Genomic DNA, 22,647 nt, shown 5'->3' on the forward strand with positions numbered 1-22,647 from the left:
GTTACATATATAACATCACTTGATCGTGTTTTTTATTTGACATAAAAGAAAAACTTATTATTTGATAGATAAGTTAAAAAAAAAAAAAAGAGGTGGTTTAGGAAGGAGGCCTAATTTTTTTTCTGCATATAGGAGACTAAATTAAATTTTCAATTAAGAAAAGGCTTTATATAAGAGATGTACTAGTGTCAACCGTCACTAGGCCAACCGAAGGAAAAAAGAATGGCTACTGTCATCATCATCAACAAGCCACCATTAGCAACTTTTCTCCCACTCTCCAAGGCTACTATCACAAGAGCTTCCTTACACCTCCCAATTTCTCCAGCGGTTCGCTTCTCCGGTGAATTGTGTCGCCGGAAAACCAGAGGCTTGTCAGTGGTGACACGTGCCGGCCCCAGCACGAGCAGCTACGTGTTTGCATTCGTGTTCCCGCTGTCTCTTCTCGCTGTCACCATCTTCACTTCTTTGAGGGTTGATGATAAGCTTGAAAGAGAGTTTCTCGAGGAGGTACGTGGTTGAAAAACATCTTGGCTTTCGAAATTTTGTGGTTTATTGCTTTGTTTGAAGTAGGGATTTGTGTGGGGTTGTGTTGATTTGAAGCTTGGGTGTTTTTTGGGTTGCTTGGTTAGATGGGAATTGGAATTTACCTTGCTTGAGCCTTGAGGGTGGTTTGCTGGAGTCTGTTGATGTATAGTGGAAGCATAACAACTGTTTGATGAAAATACTGAATGGGTTTGAGCCCAAACTTGTTTGCTTCAAAACTCATTGTTTGGTGACCCATTTGTCTAAAATTCACAAAAAGGTTTGTTTTGGGTGACCTTCGGGAGTAGATGGAGCTGAATGCTGAAATTGGGTTAATTCAGCCAGTCCCATGTAGTTAGGAGCATGGATTTGTTGGGTTGAGTTGAGTTAATTGGGTACTTTTTTTTTGTTTTTTTTCCAATTTTGGTTGCTAGTAATTCCTAACTTAAATTAATATATTGTTGGATATTTGGTTGCTTTAGATAATTGAATATGAATATCAGGTTCTGATAAATTTACAAATAAATTTCGCAAATTATTCACTGTGATACTTGTGAACAATTCATGAAAATTGTAAGATTTTTGCCACAAAACTCAACAAAGCCTCACCCTAGCTAGTTGGGCTAACAACCAGATCCTTCACTAGCTAATTCTATTTTATGTGCTACTAGGTTTTTCAACCTATTTCCTTTCCTTGCAACCTTAACAAGTCCTGTTGTGTACTCGAATCGTATGTAGCTTTTCACATGTTTGACAAAAACCATGGTCTAATTTGGGACTTCAAGAAAATTTGGTAAATGTACTAGGGTACTAGTAATGATGAATTTAAAATGGGTTTAAAAGTATTCCTTTTCTCATGAGTTATCATTGGTTGATTAACCAGCTTGCAGTTAATGAAGCCATGAGGGAAGCAGATGAAGAGGAAGGTGATGTTGCCATTCCTGTAGAGAAGGAACCAGCAGTTCCACGTACTCGCAACCGGCCAAAACGCGAAGCTTAGACCTCATCTGTGCAGCTTGGTGTTGTATCATGTATGATTTTGACTTGGAGATCAGATGAATCATAGAAAAACCAATCTGGGGGAAACAGTTATAACTCACTAGTGGCTTCAATCAGCTCTTTATTCCAATTGAATTATTGTATCAAGAACAATGTATATTTATTGGAACTAATATTTCAGACATACTTGTATGATAAATCATATCATATTGGGTTTGTTGAACATTTGTGAAATTAGTAATGAATAATACAGCATTATTATTCCTCACGAGCAAGATATGCACTTCAGATTGATCTGCACCTTACACATTGAGCTCTGATGCAGGTTGAGATTGTTCTGAACTGTCCTTCGGCACCCACTCCAACTGAGCTTGATGTCTATAAGATTGTGGAAGCTGGGTTTAGACTCGAAATACATTAATTATCACCTCACTGAAGAAGGCTTATCAATTTGGTCTTCTATGACTACTGGACAGCCAATTGCTCTACTGTACAGGGGACAGCCCCAAAAATGGTTCAAATTTGTCCTTTGTTTTGCTTAAAGCCTGCCAGAAGAAATTCCCCTGTCAAACTTCTGACTGCAAATTTTATCACACCAATTTACATTTGATTCCTGGTAGTGAACAATAAATTACCTGAGGCTAGAAAGGCCGAGACTACTACAATAATCATCCTGCATTCTCCATAAGTCTTGCTTCAGCTGCTGTAGCTTTCATCAAGCACTGGAAGAAGATATCATTCAAGATGAGCCTGCATCACCAGCAACAGACAAGTTACAGATGGTGAACAAATTTCAATTTATCAACACGGTCTAGGCCTGAAATGATTTTATTTTAAGTAGTTGCTCTATGTAGCATATGCTTGAAAAACAGTACCAAGATGCAAGAAAATGTGCAAAGAGGTTGGGATAGGGATGAGGGAGGTTCCAGTTTCAAGCCCCAGCAGGGGAAAAATTTAAAAAGAAAAAATGGGAGAGAAAATGAATGAGTACAGAGCAGTTTGTTCAAGAGTGTCGAATGATAAGAGCAAAGGTATTTGTGAGGCAGCTCAGGGCCTGAGCGTCAGGCTCATGGGAACCCTAACAACCAGTTGCAGAGAGGTGCCATGAGATGCCAATAAATCAATGCTGGATCAGCAGTCCGTAGCCATTGCTCTACTTGAGCCTTATGAACCATGAGGGCTGTGTGATGTGTCCTGCAACACAAACCTGGAACAGGTGATGTTGCTCCTCCAAGGTGATTTTGGTGTCCATTCATTAGAGTTATATTCAACTAGATCAGTTCGGCCAGAGCAACTTTGACATGTACTCCCAACTCCATCTTCATGGTTCTTGTCCCTCAGAAATATCAGAATGATGGGGGACCAATCACTTTAGAGTGATAGTCTGAATTACTTCTATATTATAAACATGGTGAGAAGAAATCTAATCAATGAAATCAATACCTGGATTTGAATTTTCAATGGGCAGCAAAGTGGAACCCTTCGATCTCAACTTGGATTCCAGACCAAAAAACTTCAATCCAGACAGCACCAAGTCTGCTGTCTTCTTCTTCATGTGTTCAATAAGGATTTCATCATACACAATCACATTAGCTTCTGTTAAAAGTTTGCGCTCTCTCATATTTGAAAAAACCTTCCTAGCCTCTTCTAGTGTTCCATGCTTACACATGCCAGATATAAGAGCAGAATATGTAACTTCATCAGGAGTACAACCTTCCTGCATCATCTCATTTAGTACATCGATCACTTTCTCAGCGTTACCTGATTTACATGCATGGAGAATTGTAAGAGTGTACTTAAATTCCATGGGGCCACTAGTAACATTGGCTAAGCAATCACGAACAAGCATAATAGCTGCATCAATCTCTTCACTTTTGCAGAGACCTTTGACAAGAGAACGATAGGCTGCAACAGAAGGAAGCTGACACATCTCTATTATTTTATTATAACAAGCACACGCCTCCTGGACATCCCCAACTTCAACAAAACATATAATTGCATTACTGTAGGTGGATGAGTCGGGCTTGAAATTTGAATCTTTTATATCATCAAAGAGAGACAATGCCTTTTTCACCTCTCCAGTCCTGTGGATAGCTTCCATAAGAATATTGTAAATGGAAATACTACAATAACCTTTTGCCTTCAAGTGCTCAAACACTTCTAAAGCCAATTTTAGTCTTTCCCCTTTTTCAATCATAACTGAGAAGAATTTTGAGAGATCGTCAATGACGGGAAAACCCAATTTCTGCATCTGCCCAAGCAATGAGCAGAAGTCATCCATTCTTTTCATCTCTGCATAAGACACCAACATGGGTTTCACAGTTAAGAAGTTCGGCTCAAGACTCTCGTGAACTGTGACTTGGAAAAGCTTATAAGCCTTATCAACCTGTTTCACATTACACATCCCTTCTATTAGAGAATTATATATCGCCAAGTCAGCCCTGTATCCCGAATCCATCAAATCCTTCAACAAGTCACAGGCTGAACCGACCCTCTCATTCACAACAAAACCCTCAATCAATGACCCATATATAGCCCTATCAATCAAATACTTCTTCTGTTTCATCTCCTTGAATAACTCAAAACCTTCCCCAACCCGGTTCCCATTGCATAGTGCTGCAACCAAAGTTGTATACGCCATAACATCTGGCTCAACCTTATCCTTCCTCATTTCCTCCCAAACCCTCAAACAGCCATCCAGGTTCCCCTCTGCAACCAGAACCTTCACCATTGCTGTATAAGCAAAAACATCGGGCTTACACAAATTCCCCCTCATCCGATCCAAAAGCTCCAACACTTCATCAATCCGGCCTGCCTTACATAACCCTTTAACCAGAATCATATAAGTAACACTCTCTTCCACCAATCCATCTTCCTTAAAGTCCTCATAAACTGACATTGCTAAATCTAAATGACCCGTCTTCACAAGCCCATCCATGATCCTATTATACAAAAAAACCCGAGGTTTAATCCCGAACTTCTTCATTTTTTCATACACATAGTAAACCCTGAGACCCCTATTAGCATCAATATGCATCCTAATCAAAATTTCAAATTGCTTCTCACTAGGTGGCTTCCCCTGCATGTTCATCAACTCAGGAACTTGATCAGCAGCCCTAAACTGATTCGATCGATTCAAGCAATAAGCAAATGCATTATACGAAGCGAAGTTATGCTTATAACCCTTTTGCTTACCCGCCCAATGGAAGAACTTGGAGCAAATTACAGGGTCAGTTTGGACCTTGAGCACCTCCGCCACCAGCACCGGCGTCACACGGCGGAGCTTGTTGAGGTCCGCTACCACTGGAGGGCCCCAGTTCCGGTGCTTCCGGAACGAATCACAGATGTACCGGGCGATAGGAGACAAGTTTTTTGCAATGTCGAAGAACCGCTCACATGGGGTTTTGGAGGGTGGGATCGCTAGCGCTTTGGGAGAGTCTGGGTCCCAATTTTGGAGATTGAAATGCGTAGTAGGGTTTTGGAGGGTTGGAGGTTTAGGGTTTAGGGTTGTGCGGTTGGAGAAGAGACCGCCATGGACAGTGGGGCGGTTCTGAGAAGGTTTTCTGTGGCCGTAGAAGAAGTAAAACTTATGGGGTTTCGGGGGTTGGGGCTGAGGTGGCATTTTAGAGTTCTTCAGGCTCCCCTCTGCAAATTTCTCATTCCTGAGGAGTTCTTCTTCCTCTAGTGCTTTCACTATGCTTGCCCAGAATTAATAGCTTGGAACTTTTCAATTTGTCCCCTTGGCACGGATTTTACTATACAACTTTGATAAACCTAAACTTCAAAAAAAATAAAAAATAAAAAAAATTGTAAAATTAATTGTATTATTCACATCATTCATTTTTTGACATAATTTCTTGTTTATGTGATTGTTTGGACTATGGGGAAAAAAGGGAGGATGATCTCTTTCTTTGCTGTTAGAAGAAATTGAAGAGTTACCATTTTCTATAAGTCAGGCAGAATAAACTGCTCAAACCATTCAACTTGAAACCTGAGGATTGTTGTATAAGATGCCCATTAAAAGAAAAAGGTTACAATGATTCCATACAGAAATTCTCTTATCATACAAAGAAGCATCTACATTAATCAACTCTTCTGTAAGTCTTCCAAGATACTAAGCAAACAGAACATCGGACTGTAAACTCTTGAAAGTTCAAGATTATGGGATCACCAGAAAAATCATAGCTTCACTGTGTCTAAAGTACAGGCTCCTTCAGGCTCTACTGAATGCTTGGTTCAGTGGTTCTCTGCACTAGGTCTGGAAAACGGTATCCACATCAAGATTAGCTCCAGTCAATTTCATAAAAATAGATATAGATAGGCTGGGCACAGAGGTGTCAACTATCATATGTTAGATCACAGATGCCCAACTGGAAGAATATTTTGTTATAACTACTGAATTTGTCTCTTCAAGTCTGGAGTGAGTCGAACCTTGTCATGGTTGGGCATTATCTTCTTGGTTCCCTTGGGACTTCCAACTGTGGAACTGAGCTCACTAACATGAACAATTTATTTTCCTGGGAAGAATCATGGCTCTGGCAAGACCCTGTAAAACAGTACTTATGATTCAAATCTCCAAACAAACGAGCTGTATCACTGAAATCTGCTCAATGAAAATAATAACAGAAGAAGTAGAATTCCATAACCCACAATTTGACAAGAGGAAAATCTACAAACTGGGGAGTGACAGACAGGATATACTTCATCATAGCCTTCCATCCTTTTGCCTTGAAAATATGTAGCAATTTTCCAAATTGATGCAGAATAATGCAGAGAGAAGATATCAAAACAAAGGTCATGTGGATACAATCCAAAACTCAGACACCCATCTTTACCATAATACCTAGTAAAAAATTCTCGCTCCAAGCTCACTATATCTCCCAGGAATAAACAACTAGTACATAGTTGTTCTATTCCCCCAACGGGAAGATAAAGAAAACAATCATACACAAGAGCATGCATTGTACAAACAAACACATACAGTCTTCTTGTTCTCCTCAGCTTCAAATAAAAGGACAAATAAAGAATGTGATTTACATTAGCATGACCCATACACAATGTAACAATTCTGACATATGTTGAATACAATCTAACACGTTCCTATGACAGGGAAATTGCCCTTGGCTGGCCTTTGGCCAAAAATATTTCCATCACTGCCTTTCGCATAGACGGGCTCACTTTATAGTAAGCTATTTGGGTAATGTGGATATAACAAAAGGCTACATAGCAATACAGAAAGCCTACAAAGATTCAAATTAATGAATAGTTCCAATTGCCCACATCAACTTTGTGAATTGATGTGGAAAAAACCATACATTTATTTTATATCAAATACATCACATATAAGAGAGGTAACATAATGCCAGACCAATTTCTCAAAATCACGCAGTAGTTTAATAAACTAAACAAAGGTAGGTCCATTCCACTAGCTTTTGCTTATCCACTCCCATCTTGAGACAGATATTTTATGTAATTTGAAGGACGTAGCATGAATAACCAATGGCAAAATCAAATCCACATCTAAACTAATTATACACCTATGAAAAAATCCAACAATAAATTTACTTAAATAAGAAAAAATATCCTTAAAATAACATAATACTTAAGCTTATTACTAAAATCTAAGAATTTTAGGCATATCTATAAGTTTATTAATAATATATGATGATAAGCATAAAAGCTAAACAATTTTTGAGAGTCATGTCACACTGGCTTTATGGCCTGGGGTTAACCAGATGCCTCCCAGCAGGGGAGTTCATGGGATTAAAAAGGTATAGTTTTTAATCATACCCTAAATCAACAAGTGGGAGTTGAAGAAGGTAAGTAGGGTGGGCAAAGCAGACTCATATCTGTATGTAATCGATATTTTCAAAAATGCTACCAAAATTTGCCAGAAAAAAGACAGTTTGTTTTGAATTTTTCATTTTAGTGATATAGGAATCTTTTTCTTCCAAAAAGCAATTTCAAATTGTCAGCTCATGTTAATATTCACTCTTTTTCTTATTGTGCCCACGCCCACCCCCTCCCCCCTATACGTGTATATATATATAACCTGCTCTATTGTGCTTGTGCATAGCAGACTTGGAAAGTTTATGATTCGATTAACTTGTCCCCTTTAACAGAATAAATGCATGGTTATATTGCAAATGACAGCTAGGAAAAAAAAGAAAAAGATTTACTGTTCTAATTAACAAGAGAGATCAACTGAACCCATGCAGCATTTTGACTGTGGAACTCAGTTATTTTTTCAGGCTTCATTTGAACAAAGTCTGAACTAATTGAGCAAGCCTAGGGGGATTAGAATAACAGAAGCTTCTTTCAAAACACATATGAATTGCATAATAATCATGAAAAACTACATAACCGGATCACTTTTTTGCTGAAAACTTAAAGAAGTCTCCAATTCCAACATGTTTAGAGCTCCATCCTGCATTGCACTTCATGTTGTTCAAACATCACTATTTAGATTATTTCATAATCAAATCGCAAAACCACATCCATGCCAGTGTTCTTTCCAAAAAAAGAATTTATCTGTTCAATTAAAACCTCAAAGCATCAAAACTGTTCAAATAGTATATGGTATTTCAGTTCACAGGATGAAGGAATGTCCAACTTCATTTTTTCTTTTTTGGTACATAAAGAAAAGAAACCATGGCAATAAGATTTTACAGAAGGAGACGGCTTCTTGGAAAAAAAATGGAATAAGCCAATTTGCATAAATGACTAAATATGCCATACCTTTGCATGTTGACTTGTTCAATCACCGACACTTCTCACTAAAATCTGAGTAGCAAGAAAATCGTCCGCTAGTGCTTGTGAGGTTTAAGCAGTAATGATTTCAACAGCCAAAGGGCTCAATATCCATTCAAATTAAAGCCCTCACCCCTGGTCCCTCACCATTGGTTTTGCAACTTCTCAAAGAAAGAGAAAAGAAGTCCTAAAAACCTAGCCAGGTATACAAACACAACATATATTAAAAATGGTTCTTGACTTATGAACTATGAAGGTCCAAACATATGTGGAAATTTCTTTTCTGAATAAAACTACAAATACAAACTCAACTCACTTTTGAACAACTCTGTAGTGATTTTGACAAGTTTATTGTTCAGGTGTTGAATAAACTGCAAAGAAGAAGCAAATAAGTTGGCCCTGCCTGCAGAAAAAATCAAACAGAAAATATCATAGTTTAATGATGTCAAGACAGCCAGCTCCAGGTTGATGATGATTAATCGGCAGCAAAATTGATGGAATTCCATCATCACATAACAGAGGCATTTTATTCATTACTGTCTACTCCATTGAAAAAATTGACCCTCTTCTTTGCTCTTCCCTTCCTCCCCCAATGACCTGTTTGGTAACTATCACCTTGAACCCTTGAGCATTTGTAACTCGATGTATTTTTATGAGAACCCTCTCTCTTCCGGCAACCACCATTCCAGACTCCCCAACCTCCACTAACTTTCCTCGATTCCAATTTTTTTGGCTCATTATTATGATTCTCCCACTGTTTCCAACCCTGTGACTTGTCTCCACTATCACTTCTATCCTTTGCAGCTTCCGTACCCTGAAAGGCACAGTATTTCCAAGGACTGTGACTATCAAATACATTTTTTTGCTTATAAATACTGTTGTCCCAATGGTTCCCTCCCCAAGGATTATTCCCCAAGTCTCCCCCTTGTTTAAACCCCATAGATTCAGTGCCCTGACAGCCACGTTCCCAAGGATCATCCACAGTATCCAAATTCCTTGACTTATTCTGATAGTTCCATCCCTGGCTCCAACCTCCACATGCATTGTCCCTTTGAGCTGCATTAGCCTGGTTGCAGCTGCTGTTCCAATTATCAACACCATTATCCAAATTGCTTAACTGATTAATAGGCTTTGGCACCTCATTCCACATTCTCCAAGAATTACCCTCACAATTTCCCCATGAATCGTCCCTCACAGCACCACTAGCCCAAGTACAACTGTGCTTCCAACGGTTATCATCACCATTCAAATTCCTTGACTCATTGATATTTCCCCCCCACTGGTTCCTCACCCGTGCTTTTTCCTTCAAAACTCCCTGCACGTTCCAATATTCCCAAGGACTATCACCACCGTCAGGTTTTCTATAATGCCCTTCTGTAGCATAACCAGACACTTGGGAGTTGGTTTTATCCAAATTCCTCAACTCAGTTTTACAACCACCCCACTTGTCCCAAGCCCATGCTCTATCCTTCAGAGTTTTCGGCATATTCAACTCCCAGGGATTGTCACCACTGGCTGGATTCCTATCATACCCTTCTGCAGTGTGACCAGGCAATGGACAGTTAGTCTTTTGATTTGAATCCCCCAACTTGCAATCTTGTTCTCTCTCATCAGGAGCAAAGAACTCTTTATCCAAGTTCCGCATTAGTTCTGGATCAATGTAAGGATTCCAATCAATATTGTCAATATAGATATCTGGATCAGGCTGAGAGATGCTGCAGGGGATACCATTGATCTCTGCCCAAAAGCGTCTCTTTGCATTGTGGAAAGCCTCTTCACCAGCCAAATCATTCCAGTTAAGCACATCAACATGATAGTGTATATATTTCTTGGCATCCACAACCTTTCCCCATGGAATTCCTACAGAAGTGCAGAATCTCTTTTCCCATGAAGGCACACTGTTCTGCCACAAGCCTGAACAGGAATGAATCATTGGTTATCAGTTAAAACTCTACTCAAATCCATCATCATAGTCAAAAGCGTATTCTACAGTATAACATGAATACCAATCATAAAAAAATAAATAAATAAATAAATAACAAATTTATATTTACTAGGTTAACTTTCCTTGCAGGTAAAAGAATTGGGGAAATCATGTATCATCTTCACCACATGCCTAGCTACCTCTCAACAATATGAGATAATTATGGAGTAGCAAAAGAAGCTCACTCGAATACAGTTGAAAACCCATAAACTTCATAATTATCCATTGAAGAAATCTAACACAAATACCCCACATTCATTTCTTAAGACCATAAACAAGATGCTAAAAACAATAATTATTTTTCCAAATAAAAGGCAAGACATATTTTTGCAGAAATTATAACTAGCCTCTCTAGAAGCTTTTCCAAGCCAAAATCATCTTAAAGACATTGTTATCTAATGCTTTTTGGACCTCAACTTGTACTTTATGTCTTGTACAGAATATAAGAAACTTACTGAAAAATGGTTCAGACAATTCAGATATCTGATTCAATTCTAATTTCAGGTTGATGGTCAGCTATGGTGTATTTCACAAGCATTCCCCATTCATTGATGTGAATGCTAAAACCATCATCTTGATCAATGGATCAGAAGTCTTAAAACTTCTAGAATTGTTGGACCTGATAATGAAACCAAGTCACATAGCTGTACTTTCTCAACCTACTATGAGAAAGAACAATTCCCAACTTAGATTCCAGTCCAGTTTTTGATGGAGATAATGACATTAAATTATGCACTTATGTTAGGCGTAAACATATGAAATGATAGATTTTATTATTTATGTTAGGGTCATTATTAATTATTGAAAATGTTTTATTAGAGTTACGGTTATTATAATTATTTTCCTACTAGAGTACTTCCCCAGTTGGTGGTAGTCAATGCTTCTTTGTTCTTCGGAAAGATCGTCCTGAAACTGATGATACTTGGATTACTGATTAGGAGTTTGGTTGACTTGATCCTGATCCTTTAAAGCAATATCTGCCACAAAACTCATTGCAATCGAGTTCTTTTCAGCTGGGGGGAAATGATGGAGACAACGATGTTAAATTACACACTTTTGCTAGGCATAAACATAGGAAATAATATATTTGTTATTTATTATTTATTTTAGGGTCATTATTAATTATTGATAACGTTTTCTTAAAGTTAGGATTATTATAATTAATTTCCTACTACAGTTAGGATTGTCTATCTATATATAGGCCTAGTGATGTTAATTACTGCTGACTAATTTGATTAATATTATTCATAATTTCTTTGCAATATCTCTCTTCTACTTCTCTTCCTTCTTTTCTCTCTACTGTTCTACATCACTTTTACTTGCATAACCTGACAAAGCAGTTTTAAATCTTCTAGCAGCACATCATTGCAATAAAAACCGGAAAGTGAGATGACTTCAATCCCAATTAGATAAGACTATATTTTGCCAAAGCAATAATAAGGTAAAGAATTAAAGATATTTTGACCCCAGTATTAAGCATTAATGTAATATACAAATTAAAATATCAAATGTTTGCAAGTAGAAATTATTGCTGTAACCAGATAAGTATGTTGTCAATTTTGTAGAACAAACCGGGAAAAGTCTGGCAGAACTTTGAAGATTTTCAACAGACAGTAGAAAATTATCAGCAAAAAACATCAAGAGATCATATTCAATGTATCACACGTTAAAAGGACAAGAAAAAAGTAATAATTAAGCATCAAATTTTCTCATGACATTTTTTCTAAAGAAATATATTTTTGCTTGCCTCTACGATATCCTATTTCATGGGAACTCAAACTCATGAAGCTATTCTTAAAAGCTTCCATAGCTTTTAAGAACATGACTATGACCATTTGAGAGACATCATGTTCACGGGTAATTGCCCACTGAAAAACATGATGCCTGTGCCTGTCACAAACATTATTGGAAGAATACCAACGTCAATTCCTAAAAGAGTACTCTCTTTTGTGCTGAATTTTCGCACTACCCATGTTAACATACCTAATTTGTCCCTTTAGCTTATCCTAGTCTTTTACACTAATCATTCAACGGTGTTAACCCCAATATGCTCAAGGTCCCAGAATATTCCAGTAGAAGGAATCAGTCACTTTGAAGTGGCCAGATTTGTAAATTTGAAAAGTTTTGCACCCCTTGGAAATATTGGATAAAAAAAGAGTTTTAAATTGGTTGACATCAACCTATCAACACGCTGCAATGTCAGCAGTCAACCCATGTGTTAATATTATGAATTTCAGTAGTAATAGCATGAATTTGACAAGTTATCAACATAAATGCTATCTAAAATAGAGTGCACCACATGCTTGGAAAATCAAATCCTTCACATTTAAGAATACAAAACAGTTGTAACTTCAGGGTGTCCAATATCTCAGGAATGATAATGCTTTTAAATCTGAAATAGCTCTATTATATTAGATCTTTCCCCTTAACATTCCATCTGTTCCAGCAGAAATATATACAGGAAAAATTTCCAGGCACAAATATTTCTCTCTTTGAGGCTCATTTATCTACACGAGGATTTGGTGGTGCTCTTGGTTCGATGGGGGTTGGGGCAGTTGAATTTTCCCACAAAACATTTCCCTTGTTTTCTTGCATCCTACCCTTGCTATCTTTTTTGGTTTAGGCTTTTTATTGATCTTTAGGGAAAAGAGATCCAGTTCCTGCTATATCTTTTGCAATTGCTCCTCGGTCTGGGGTTTACCTTCCGTCTTTGACCACTATCGTACTTTTTTAAGAGTACTTCTCAAGGTTGCCTAAGTCTTTCATGTCTTTTATGGTTTACCAGAGAATATGATTTTGTAGAAACCCAAAGGGACTGCTTCTGGAGAGGATATGAAGAGGAGTATAGGTGTCATTTAGTTGGTGGGACTCCATCAGCAAACCGGTTGCAACTTAGGAGGGCAGTTCATCAGGGCTTCACTAGGCAAATGGTTGTAGATTCAATATGATATCGAGGGAGGTCAGGAGCTCAGGCATCATATCACAGGCTTGTAGAAGAATATAATGAAGATCTGGCAGGGTCTGGAAGTGCATCTATTTCCTAGGAAGGGGAAATAGTTGAGCAGATTTAGAAAGATGGGATAGCTTCTGAGGTGTGGCAATTTTGGGAAGTGTGTTTACTTCCTTGGAAGGGATAGTGCAAGAGCTAGAGGATGTTTGGCAAATCAATTTAATCAACTCAATCAACTTAATATGATTTAATAACTTAATTTAAGTCGTTACATAGGTTAAGCATGTTTGGTAAAATAACTTAATATCACAACTTCAAGTTAAAGTTAACTTTTAAATATTAAGTCAAAATAGTTAACTTATTCTTAGTCTCAAATCTTTGGTCCTATTAACCCACATCTAATAAGAGTATATTTTACAACTATGATTCCACATCTATGACTCATTTTTTATAATAAATATTTTGTGATTAATTTATGTATTAACAAGGCTTTAAGTATTCATGTTTAACAAACAAATTTATCACTTAAGATTAATAAAAAGAAATATTAATTAAAATCAATAAGGATAAATATTTGTTAAAACAAATGAGGGCAAATATGTTAATTTGATTATTCAGAATACATTTTAATTAAAATTTACCAAACAACTTTAATACTTAAAGTAAAAATTAAGCGATAAGTTTTAAGTCAACAATTTAACAATAATTTAATTTAATGTTAACATAAGTCATTAAGTAATAAGCATTAAGTTTTAACAAATATCCTCTTAGACTTTGGTTGGAAAATTTGTGAGGAGATTAACCTTTACAGCTACTACTGCTGCTGCTACAAGCCTTTACCATCATTAGTCCTATTACTACTACCACTATTGCTAGCCTTTACTACCATGAGAATTTATTACTACTACTGCTTGCCACAACCATTTCCTTCTTTTGTTTTGGGGGTGATGGGGAAAGATAGAAGGGTTCTAACTTCTAACAATCCCAATGTTTACCCGACCTCTTCAAGATTCATAGCTAGAGTTAGTTAATGCCTTCTTCAGGTTAACTTGAACTAGGGTGTTGGAGGTGGAGCCTACTACAATTATTATCATTGTGTCCTTCTTTTGTTGTGGAGGAGATTGGGGAAGATGGAAAGGAAGCGATATTTAGTCATTCTCTTCAAGACCAGGAGCAAATGTGAGTAGATGCCTTCTGGACTAGGGCGTTGGGGGAAGAGCAGCATGGTAATAGATGGGGAAGGCTGCTTCTCTGAGAAGGCATTATGTGGAGCTTTGTAGGATGAATACCTTGGAACGAGACAGAGCAGCTAGGTTCCCAGTATACTGTCCTTCTTGGCCTAGACTGCCATGCAAGTCTAGGCTATCAATTGCCTTGTGCATATAAAAAAGATTCTTCTCAAAGGTTGCCAGTGCAAAAGAAATGATAAATCACTGAACCATTTGTTACTTCAGTGCAGTGTTGCTATAGAGTTATGATCTGTCATTTTCTTTTTCTTCTGGTAGGGTGTTATCCAGGCAATGCCAAAGATTGTCAAGGATCTTCCTAAAGTTGACAGGGAGATCTGTTAGAAAGAGGAGTTTGGTGAGCATCTACTTTGTGTTTGCTGTGGATGCTCTGTATTCTGGAACAAAAGGAATACAAAGACTTTGGAGGGGTACTGGTAGCCAGTGTTACAGGTCAAGCATTCTACTCTACTTTGTTGATTTGGCTCTCAGGTCATGTTTCAAAGTGAAGAGGGTCCATTTGATTTTCTTAGGCAAGCCAAATTGTATTCTAGCAGTCTTCATTCACCAGGGTCATGCTATACACAAATCTTCAAGTTGTAAGACACCTTCTATGATGGTAGGGGAACATTGCAAGAAACATAAAAATGCTATCATATTAAGCGAAAAAAAATTGAGGTGGTAGATGATTTAAACCAGTTACCATGTTCAGCTTCCTTTGATAGCTATGTCTGAGACCATCAGGTCTATAGGGTTTTATGAAACATACACTCTTCCAGTGTCATGCATGGACTGAGTTAGAAGATAACAAATCTAAACTTACCAAACTGAAGCAACTTAACTAATATAATACAACATTACAATAACACAGCTATCTGATGATAATTTTCACATAAATTGATCCATGATAATTATTCCAAAGATATTAGTAACTATAGAAATTAAGTAAAATCTGGAAAATCTAATCAGGCACCCAGATTGTTTGTGCCCATCTTCCCTAATGAAATGTCAAGAATATCCATCATCACTTCACTAGTGTTGTAAATACTTATGGCCACTTCATGAGAAACCATACATGTCGCAAAGTGGGAAAGACTGGCACCTATTAATGTTTCAAGCCAGGTTTCCATGCATGTTCTTCCCCTAATTGAATTTTTTTTTTTCCTTGAGTTCACATCACTTGAAATTTTTGGATAACTGTACCAAACTAAATCTCCCAAAAATAACCATTTACAGCCCTCTCTTCAACTAATAGTCATGAAACACTTGCTTAAAAAAGAATGAGTTTGATACTCTCAACCTCTAATATTCTCTGTGTTTCTTCGAAATTCCCAACACACACATGTAGAACGTGTGGGCACCTCTGGTTTCCATAACATTACCGTTGTTACTGTTATTTATAACAAATACTTATTAAATCATACAGCTATTAACTAACACATGCACAACAACCTATAGTTCCTGCCTATCAAAAAAAAAAAAACAACAACAACAACATATAGTTCCTACACATTTAGCAACCTATATAAAACCTGTTTGAGTACACTGCATAATCAGCAATGCAGAAATCAAATTTCTGTTTTCACTCATTTCCTCTATCAGATTCTTTTTCGAATTCCTTTTGTTTTTTTCACACGGCAGCATTAACCCACATCAATGAACAAACAAAATTATGCCCTGTTTGGTTGCTGAGAATTCACAACAAAAAGAACTAAACCAAAATCCCCCACGCAAGGATCCTAATCAAACTGTTTGGCATAGTTGAAACCACAAGCAAAGAAAACATTGATTCGAAATTCCATTTCTTCCATTTTTCTTTTATTTCTTTTCCCACATTTTCCCAGCAATCAAACTGAGCATCATACCACAAAATACTGAAATATACATACACTTACAAAAAGCCCCATTCATCGGAGACCGCTGAAAGCAATCAACATTAAATAAACATCCCCAAAACACATGCACATTCAATTTCAACGAAAAATAGCCGTTTCTAATCAAACCCATAAAAGAATTTCAATCTTTGAACAATTTAACACGAAACCATTAAGATTAAACTCAAATCCAAAATTAAATTGTGAAATTCCAAATAGAAATTTATACCAGGATGGGGAGGAGGCCTTGGAGCAGGTCCAGTGTGGTGTGACCTTGGAGATTCATAATTATAATTTCTTCTCTGGTTTCTTTTCCAATTTCCCATTTTCACCCAAAACACAACCACACGAGAAAGCTCAAATCCTCAAATCCCTCTTCTTATCAGAGTCTTGAGAGAGAAAACGAGGCATTCAGAATCAAATCTGGAGCAAGAACCTCACACGGGAAGCAGAGAAAACTTCAAAACAGATGGATGATAAGTATTTATAGGCCCAGCTTTCTAAGAAATTACTATTTTGCCAATCTTCCTTATGTAACTATTTCATTTTTCTTTTTTTCAAAAATTAAATTTTAATCCCCTTTTTTACCAGCCAGCTTAGAAATAGTGATTTTGTTTTTAAAAAATTTATGAAGGGTCTATTTGGTAACTGTTTTTTAAAATAATTCTAAGAAATAATTTTTAAAAATTATTTTATAATGTTTTATAAAATAAAAGTTTGTTTGAAAACTTAAAATATTTTAACTTATTTTAATATTTTAAAATGTGTTTTAAAAAAATTTACTTTTAATATTTTATTTTTAATCATTCAACATATTTATATAATTATTTTTTATAACAATTTTAAAAAATAAATAAAATAATATAAAACAACCAAAAGATGTTTTTTGAAAACATCACCTTTTTTTATTCTTAAGAATAGAAAATATAAAACATGTTTTTAATTATCAATCATGTTTTTCTAATTTTTTATTATATTCTAGAAAATAATTACCAAACAACCACTTAAAAATAATCACTTAAAAAAATTCGTCTAAAAATCCTCTTAAATGATAAAAATTTACAATAAAATAGTCACATTTTTTAGCCTCTTTTTATTACTTCATTATTTCAAATATGGGTATTTATTTTTACCATTAACCTTAATTTTCCATTGTTGAAGGGATTTGAGTGGTATTACCTAAATTGTAGAGGCCATTTTTTGGATTTTAATTGAAGCACTGATCAAAAGAAAAGTGATATAAATTCAGGGATAAAAATATAAATTTATGATATGTTTTCGTTTTTTAGTAAGCAAGAATCTAACATTATATTTGTCATTTATACAATAAAATAAATGTGCTTAAAGGTCAGATTTTATTTACCTTTTAGGGATTTTGGTAATCCACCTGCACTTCCCTATTTGAATAGGGGGTTGGTATTTTTTTTATTGTTAATAAAATCACAAATCATTATTGAAAAAATTAAAATTTTATTTATTAACATTAACCAAAAATGTAAAGTCGATTTGATAGAATTTAATAATTTAAGTTCACTTTAAGTTAAATTATTCTTAAATTATTGACTTAAAACTTATTACTTAATTCTTAATTTAATTTAAGTATTAAGTTTATTTAATAAAATTAATATTTATTTTTATAAATTATAATTAGGGTAAAAGAAATCAAATGACAATAGAGGTCATAGAGTAATAAAAGAAATTGTGGAGGCAACTAGAATAAATAATGGTAAAAAAGTAAACTGAAGACGTGAACTTAAAAAAAGGTTAACTTAAAGTTATTTTTAATTTTAAGTTTTTATCAAATATATTTAATTTATTTAATGACTTAAATTAAGTTATTAAGCCACTTTAAATTATTAAATTGGTTTATTAAACACCCGTTAAATCTAAAAAAATGTTAATTCCAACTTCATAAATTATTTGCTAATTTAAAAATACTTAAATTTTAAATAATTTTTTTTATATTTTCTTTCATATTTTTCTTGCACACCAACTCATGCATAGACCAAACTATGGGTGAACATGGGTTGGGTTTGGCTCACTGGACTCAGCGGTCTGGACTTGGAGTTTGGGAGGGCTTGGCCATGTTTCTTGGGATGTAAGCCTATGGGCTGAGGCTAGACTTCTGTGGTTGCCAACCCAACATGTGATAGAGAACTAAATTTACTTATTTTTACCAGTTTCATTGGTCATCAAGGTATTAGGGGTATATTTGGTTGCGTTTTTGTTTCTGAATTTTTATTTTTATAATTAAAATTTTGAAAATGCTTTCAAAAATCATATTTTTTTAACATGTTTTGACTTTTTGTTGTTAAAATTTGATTACAAAAATTGAAAAAAAAATAAAGATTTCAATTTTTTTTTATAATTTTAAAATGAGAAATTAGCAATTATATTAACCTACATCTCTTTTTTCATCAAAACCAGCAAGACTGATATCTCGAAGGTATTTGGTAAATCAACTTAATAACTTAAAGTAACTTAATAATTTAAAGTAACTTAATAACTTAATTTAAGTTATTAAATAAATTAAACATATTTATTAAAATAACTTAATATCATAACTTAAAATTAAAAATAATTAGTATTAAATCAAAATAATTAATATATTCTTATTTAAATCTAAAATTATTTTTTTTATTAAATTGAGATTTATATAAATTAAATCATTTAATCATTAAGTAGCTTTAGGTAATTAAGTTGATTTATCAAACATCCCCTTCATCTATAAACATTAAAGATGATTGTCATAAAAAAAAAAAAACTTTTTTCCTTGTTTTTATATAATTACCAAATATGTTTTTATTTTTACAAGTATATTATATAATAAATATAAATAAAAAGGTTAAAAAAATATTATATCCTAGCATCCTTATTTTGTTAATAGACCAAATACTAGTATGTTATATCATATATTTTTTGGAAAATAATATTTTCTATAATTTTCTTTTCTTCCCTTTGATTTGTCTCCTGTTCTTCGGTCCATGTGGTAGACAAGAAAACAGGTGAAACAAAACAATGCTCTGATGTCACAATTGTTTGAAGAATCAGATAAGTCTTGTTGCAGAGAAAGAAAAAGGAAAATGGGAGTACTACAATTTTTTCTGTTCCATATGAAGCTTTCTCAGAAGCCAAACAGAAAACTGGAAAATAAGGATTTTCAAGAACACATTTCAGGTTCTACCAAGCATGAACAGGGGAAAATGATGATGGGAAAAACATATCTTGTCAATTTTTATTTTTTTTTCCATTCAAATTTATTGTATCAATAGAATTATGCAATCCAAACAAACACACCCAATAGAATTTCTTGCTGCAGACAACCGGGGAATTAAATAATCTAGAGGCGTCGATCCCAGTTCAGCAATGAGCATTCAGAATCAAAGCTGAGTTCCTTAGTGGATCTGCTTGATTTTATAGGGCCAGGACCTCTTAAGCTTGGAGACCTCTGCTGAGGCATGCCTGGTTTACTGATCCTACTACAATTTGTTGCTTCACTGCTGATGGAAGATATGAGGGAGAGCCTATTCTTGTGTGGTGAATTGCTATCAGAGAAAGTGTCTAAGCTCCCTGGCCTTAGCTTTGGTGAGCTCACTGATCTTACCTTGGCTTTGGCAGATTCAGTGGCAGCCATGTAGGTTGGGATAGGAGGGCTTGAGAATGAGTTTTCGTCTCCGATGGACCGCTCTTTTCTGTGATGAAATGATCTCCTTGGGACTAATACTGGTGAACCCAGTCCTTCAATGTGGTACTGTCTCTGATTGTTTCTGGGTGTATGTTGTTTTCCTGGAAATTCCTCTCTGCTTCTTGCATTTGAAGACCAAACTGTGTCCAGACTTGGGAGTTCTTCCCTTTTGGCCACTTGGGTGTCCACCCATTTCTCCAACCAGTACCTCCATCTTCCATTCAGCTTGTTCTGCTCCGATTCTGCTGGTTTATGGATACTTTTCCTCTCCTATGAACACAGACCCAGTAAGAGAATCTACACCTGAAAAAAGGACTAGTCTGAATACCTTAATGGAAGGAACTCTTACCCTTTGGCCAAATGTGTATTCCTTTATCCGCTCTCTCTTCATCACAGCCTCTTTCTTGCTCAAGAACAAGGCATTTCCCTCTTCCTTTGACAAAAGGCTATCATCCCACCTTCTCTGGCTGTTTGAGTCCATCTGACAGACATAAAGACTTGCGAGATTTAACCGAAAAAGATGGTGCCTGTTGAATTTTAGTTCATGATTTTCATCACAAGGGACTAATCTTTTTCAGGCCTACCTTAATTACCTTGTCTTTCAGATCCTGCAGCTGTTTGATGTCATCACAATTCACACATTCTTCTGCCTTCTGACATCTCCTTGCACAGACTTGTGACTGGATATTCACAATGGACTGCAAGCACTTCAGAGTAGTAATGGCTTGCCGTCTAACTGCTCTGCCTCGTACAATTGCCTGCAGCCTCACTAGCCCCTTCAATGCTCTCAAAGCTTTCCTTGCCTGCAAGACCCTCCAGCATAAGTCCATGGATTTCATTCTTGGTAAGAATGGAAGATTTTATCTGTAGTAATGGAAGAGTTGAACTCACAAGATAACCTCGAAAGGCGGTTTGAATTTTAATGGCAGCTAGAACTTGGTCTTCGCTCTCATGATGGAGATCAGGCAGAGGAGTGGCAATGATTGGGATTTCAACAGGCGGGGTTTCTTCGGTTTTCTTGTCACATTCTTCTGTGGCTTGTGGGGTGGTAGTGAGCCTAACAACCTCAGCAGCAGCGCGGGCAGCTGCAACAGCAGCTTCAGCAGCAGCAGCAGTGGCAATGGCCACTGTTAAGGCATGCTTGCTCTGTTCCTCCTCTGCTTCACTCAGGACTCTTTCCTTTACTGGTGATGGTGGAGCTTCTATAGAGGCCAATCTTTTGATTTTCAGCCTCCCAAACAGCCATCTCCTTCTCTTTTCCTGAGAAAAATTGAGGCCTTGAGTAGTAGAACCAGGCAATGAAACCAAACAAACAAGCAGCATATCTACCTTTTCGGTTTTTGGGTGTGTCTCTGGAATAAAGAACCTCTTCACTATATGGAACCAGCTCCTCCTCTTCGCCATTGAAGAACCATCACTTCACTTGAAAGTGAGAGAATCTCACTATCATAGTGATGCTACCAAAGTTTGCGATCCCATGAACGCCCTGCAACTATGCTGAGAAGATGGTCTTGCTGATTCTAATCTCTTCCTTTTTATGGAAAAAAAAAACACAGAAAACCATGAAATTGATAAGGTAAGAGAGTGGCCATTAAGCAGATTTATAGAGCTGCACTGACTAAAAGGTTTAAAAATGTAAAAATCAAATCAGAAAACCAGATACAGAGAAGACAAAATGAAGCCATATTTTAGAACAGATCTCAAAGCTATATTCTCAAGAATATTAACAATGGCCAAGTCTGGATATATGCTGATACCAAGACCTAAAAGAATTTCTTACCCCTCTCATGGAATCTGAACACTTTGCAATCAAAGCACATCAGAATCATCAAAAGGCTTACTCCAAAAATTCCCATACACCACTTTATCAAATCTGGTTATGGCCTTGAATTGATATAAAGCCATACCACAGTACCAAGCACTGAAAAAAGCAAAACTCAAGGGAATTCATCAGAACTGGAGGAAGTCAGGCAGATTTTTTTCTCAAAGAAGTGAGATTCAGAAACACCCAGAAGTTTGTTAAATTTGATTAACTGGTAAAATCCAATTCCTGTGTCCAATCATTCATATTTTTCGCCTTTTCCATGATCAATATCATCTGTTCAGTATGTGGGGTCCGAAGGCAAGAAATGTAATGGAAAAGGCAGAGCCATTTTGCATTCATGGAGGGAGCCTTTTGATGAATTATAGGAAAGGCTTTTTGAGCTCCCCTGGGGCCTCTCCCTTTGTCCAAGCTTTTGTTTTCGTATGGTGTCAGTAACATGTTCAAATGTTTGTTGGGGGAAAAATTTCTGAACTGCCCCTTCACTTGAAGGAATGTAGCATGCTGCTGCAGCCCATCATGGACAATGGTGAACCATAAGCAGCATCATTGCATGCTAGATGGGGTCGATGTGAACAAACCCCAGACCTTGTTGGTTGGTCTGTAGAGGATTCATCATTTCTTGTGGTAGTGAATGGTTGCATGGGAGATCTGCCTTTTACATTCATTGCATTTTCATCTTGTGTGCCTTTGCCCATAAGGTATATTATGCCTTTCATCTACCAAAGGATGTACATGCTGTTTCTAAACAAACAACACATCCAAGGACTGGTCCACAGAGAGAGAGAGAGAGAGAGAGAGAGAGGGAGAGGTAGAGAGTTTGTTGTGGTAAGAA

At 36.2% G+C, this 22,647-nt stretch overlaps 3 protein-coding genes across 4 annotated transcripts; 1 reads left to right on the forward strand and 2 right to left on the reverse strand.

Annotated features, from left to right (window-relative positions):
- The first annotated feature begins 131 nt into the window (after positions 1-131).
- LOC100256905 (uncharacterized) lies at positions 132-1,789 on the forward strand. Its single transcript, XM_002268485.4, has 2 exons — positions 132-507; positions 1,406-1,789. The coding sequence occupies exons 1-2, from the start codon at positions 223-225 to the stop codon at positions 1,520-1,522; spliced, it is 402 nt and encodes a 133-aa protein (XP_002268521.1). The 5' UTR covers positions 132-222; the 3' UTR covers positions 1,523-1,789.
- LOC100251773 (pentatricopeptide repeat-containing protein At4g20740) lies at positions 1,626-16,773 on the reverse strand. The gene is made up of 6 exons (XM_059741468.1): positions 16,535-16,773; positions 8,588-10,185; positions 8,260-8,466; positions 2,965-6,067; positions 2,157-2,271; positions 1,626-2,066 (listed from the first exon to the last, which is right to left on the reverse strand). Exons 4-5 carry the CDS (start codon positions 5,141-5,143, stop codon positions 2,261-2,263), a joined length of 2,190 nt encoding a protein of 729 aa, XP_059597451.1. The 5' UTR covers positions 5,144-6,067; positions 8,260-8,466; positions 8,588-10,185; positions 16,535-16,773; the 3' UTR covers positions 1,626-2,066; positions 2,157-2,260.
- A 2,739-nt stretch (positions 16,774-19,512) lies between these two features.
- On the reverse strand, positions 19,513-22,175 carry LOC100256816 (protein IQ-DOMAIN 11). Of its 2 annotated transcripts, none has more exons than XM_010647400.3 (6): positions 21,771-22,175; positions 21,320-21,521; positions 20,882-21,250; positions 20,584-20,793; positions 20,340-20,471; positions 19,513-20,260 (listed from the first exon to the last, which is right to left on the reverse strand). In XM_010647400.3, exons 2-6 carry the CDS (start codon positions 21,392-21,394, stop codon positions 19,646-19,648), a joined length of 1,401 nt encoding a protein of 466 aa, XP_010645702.1. In that variant the 5' UTR covers positions 21,395-21,521; positions 21,771-22,175; the 3' UTR covers positions 19,513-19,645. The 2 variants fall into 2 exon arrangements, with proteins under 2 accessions (XP_010645702.1, XP_002268819.1); XM_002268783.4 differs by having other exon boundaries at positions 20,575-20,793; positions 21,771-22,174.
- Positions 22,176-22,647: the final 472 nt, after the last annotated feature.

The sequence above is a fragment of the Vitis vinifera genome, chromosome 13, assembly GCF_030704535.1.
Source record: "Vitis vinifera cultivar Pinot Noir 40024 chromosome 13, ASM3070453v1".
NCBI lineage: Eukaryota > Viridiplantae > Streptophyta > Magnoliopsida > Vitales > Vitaceae > Vitis > Vitis vinifera.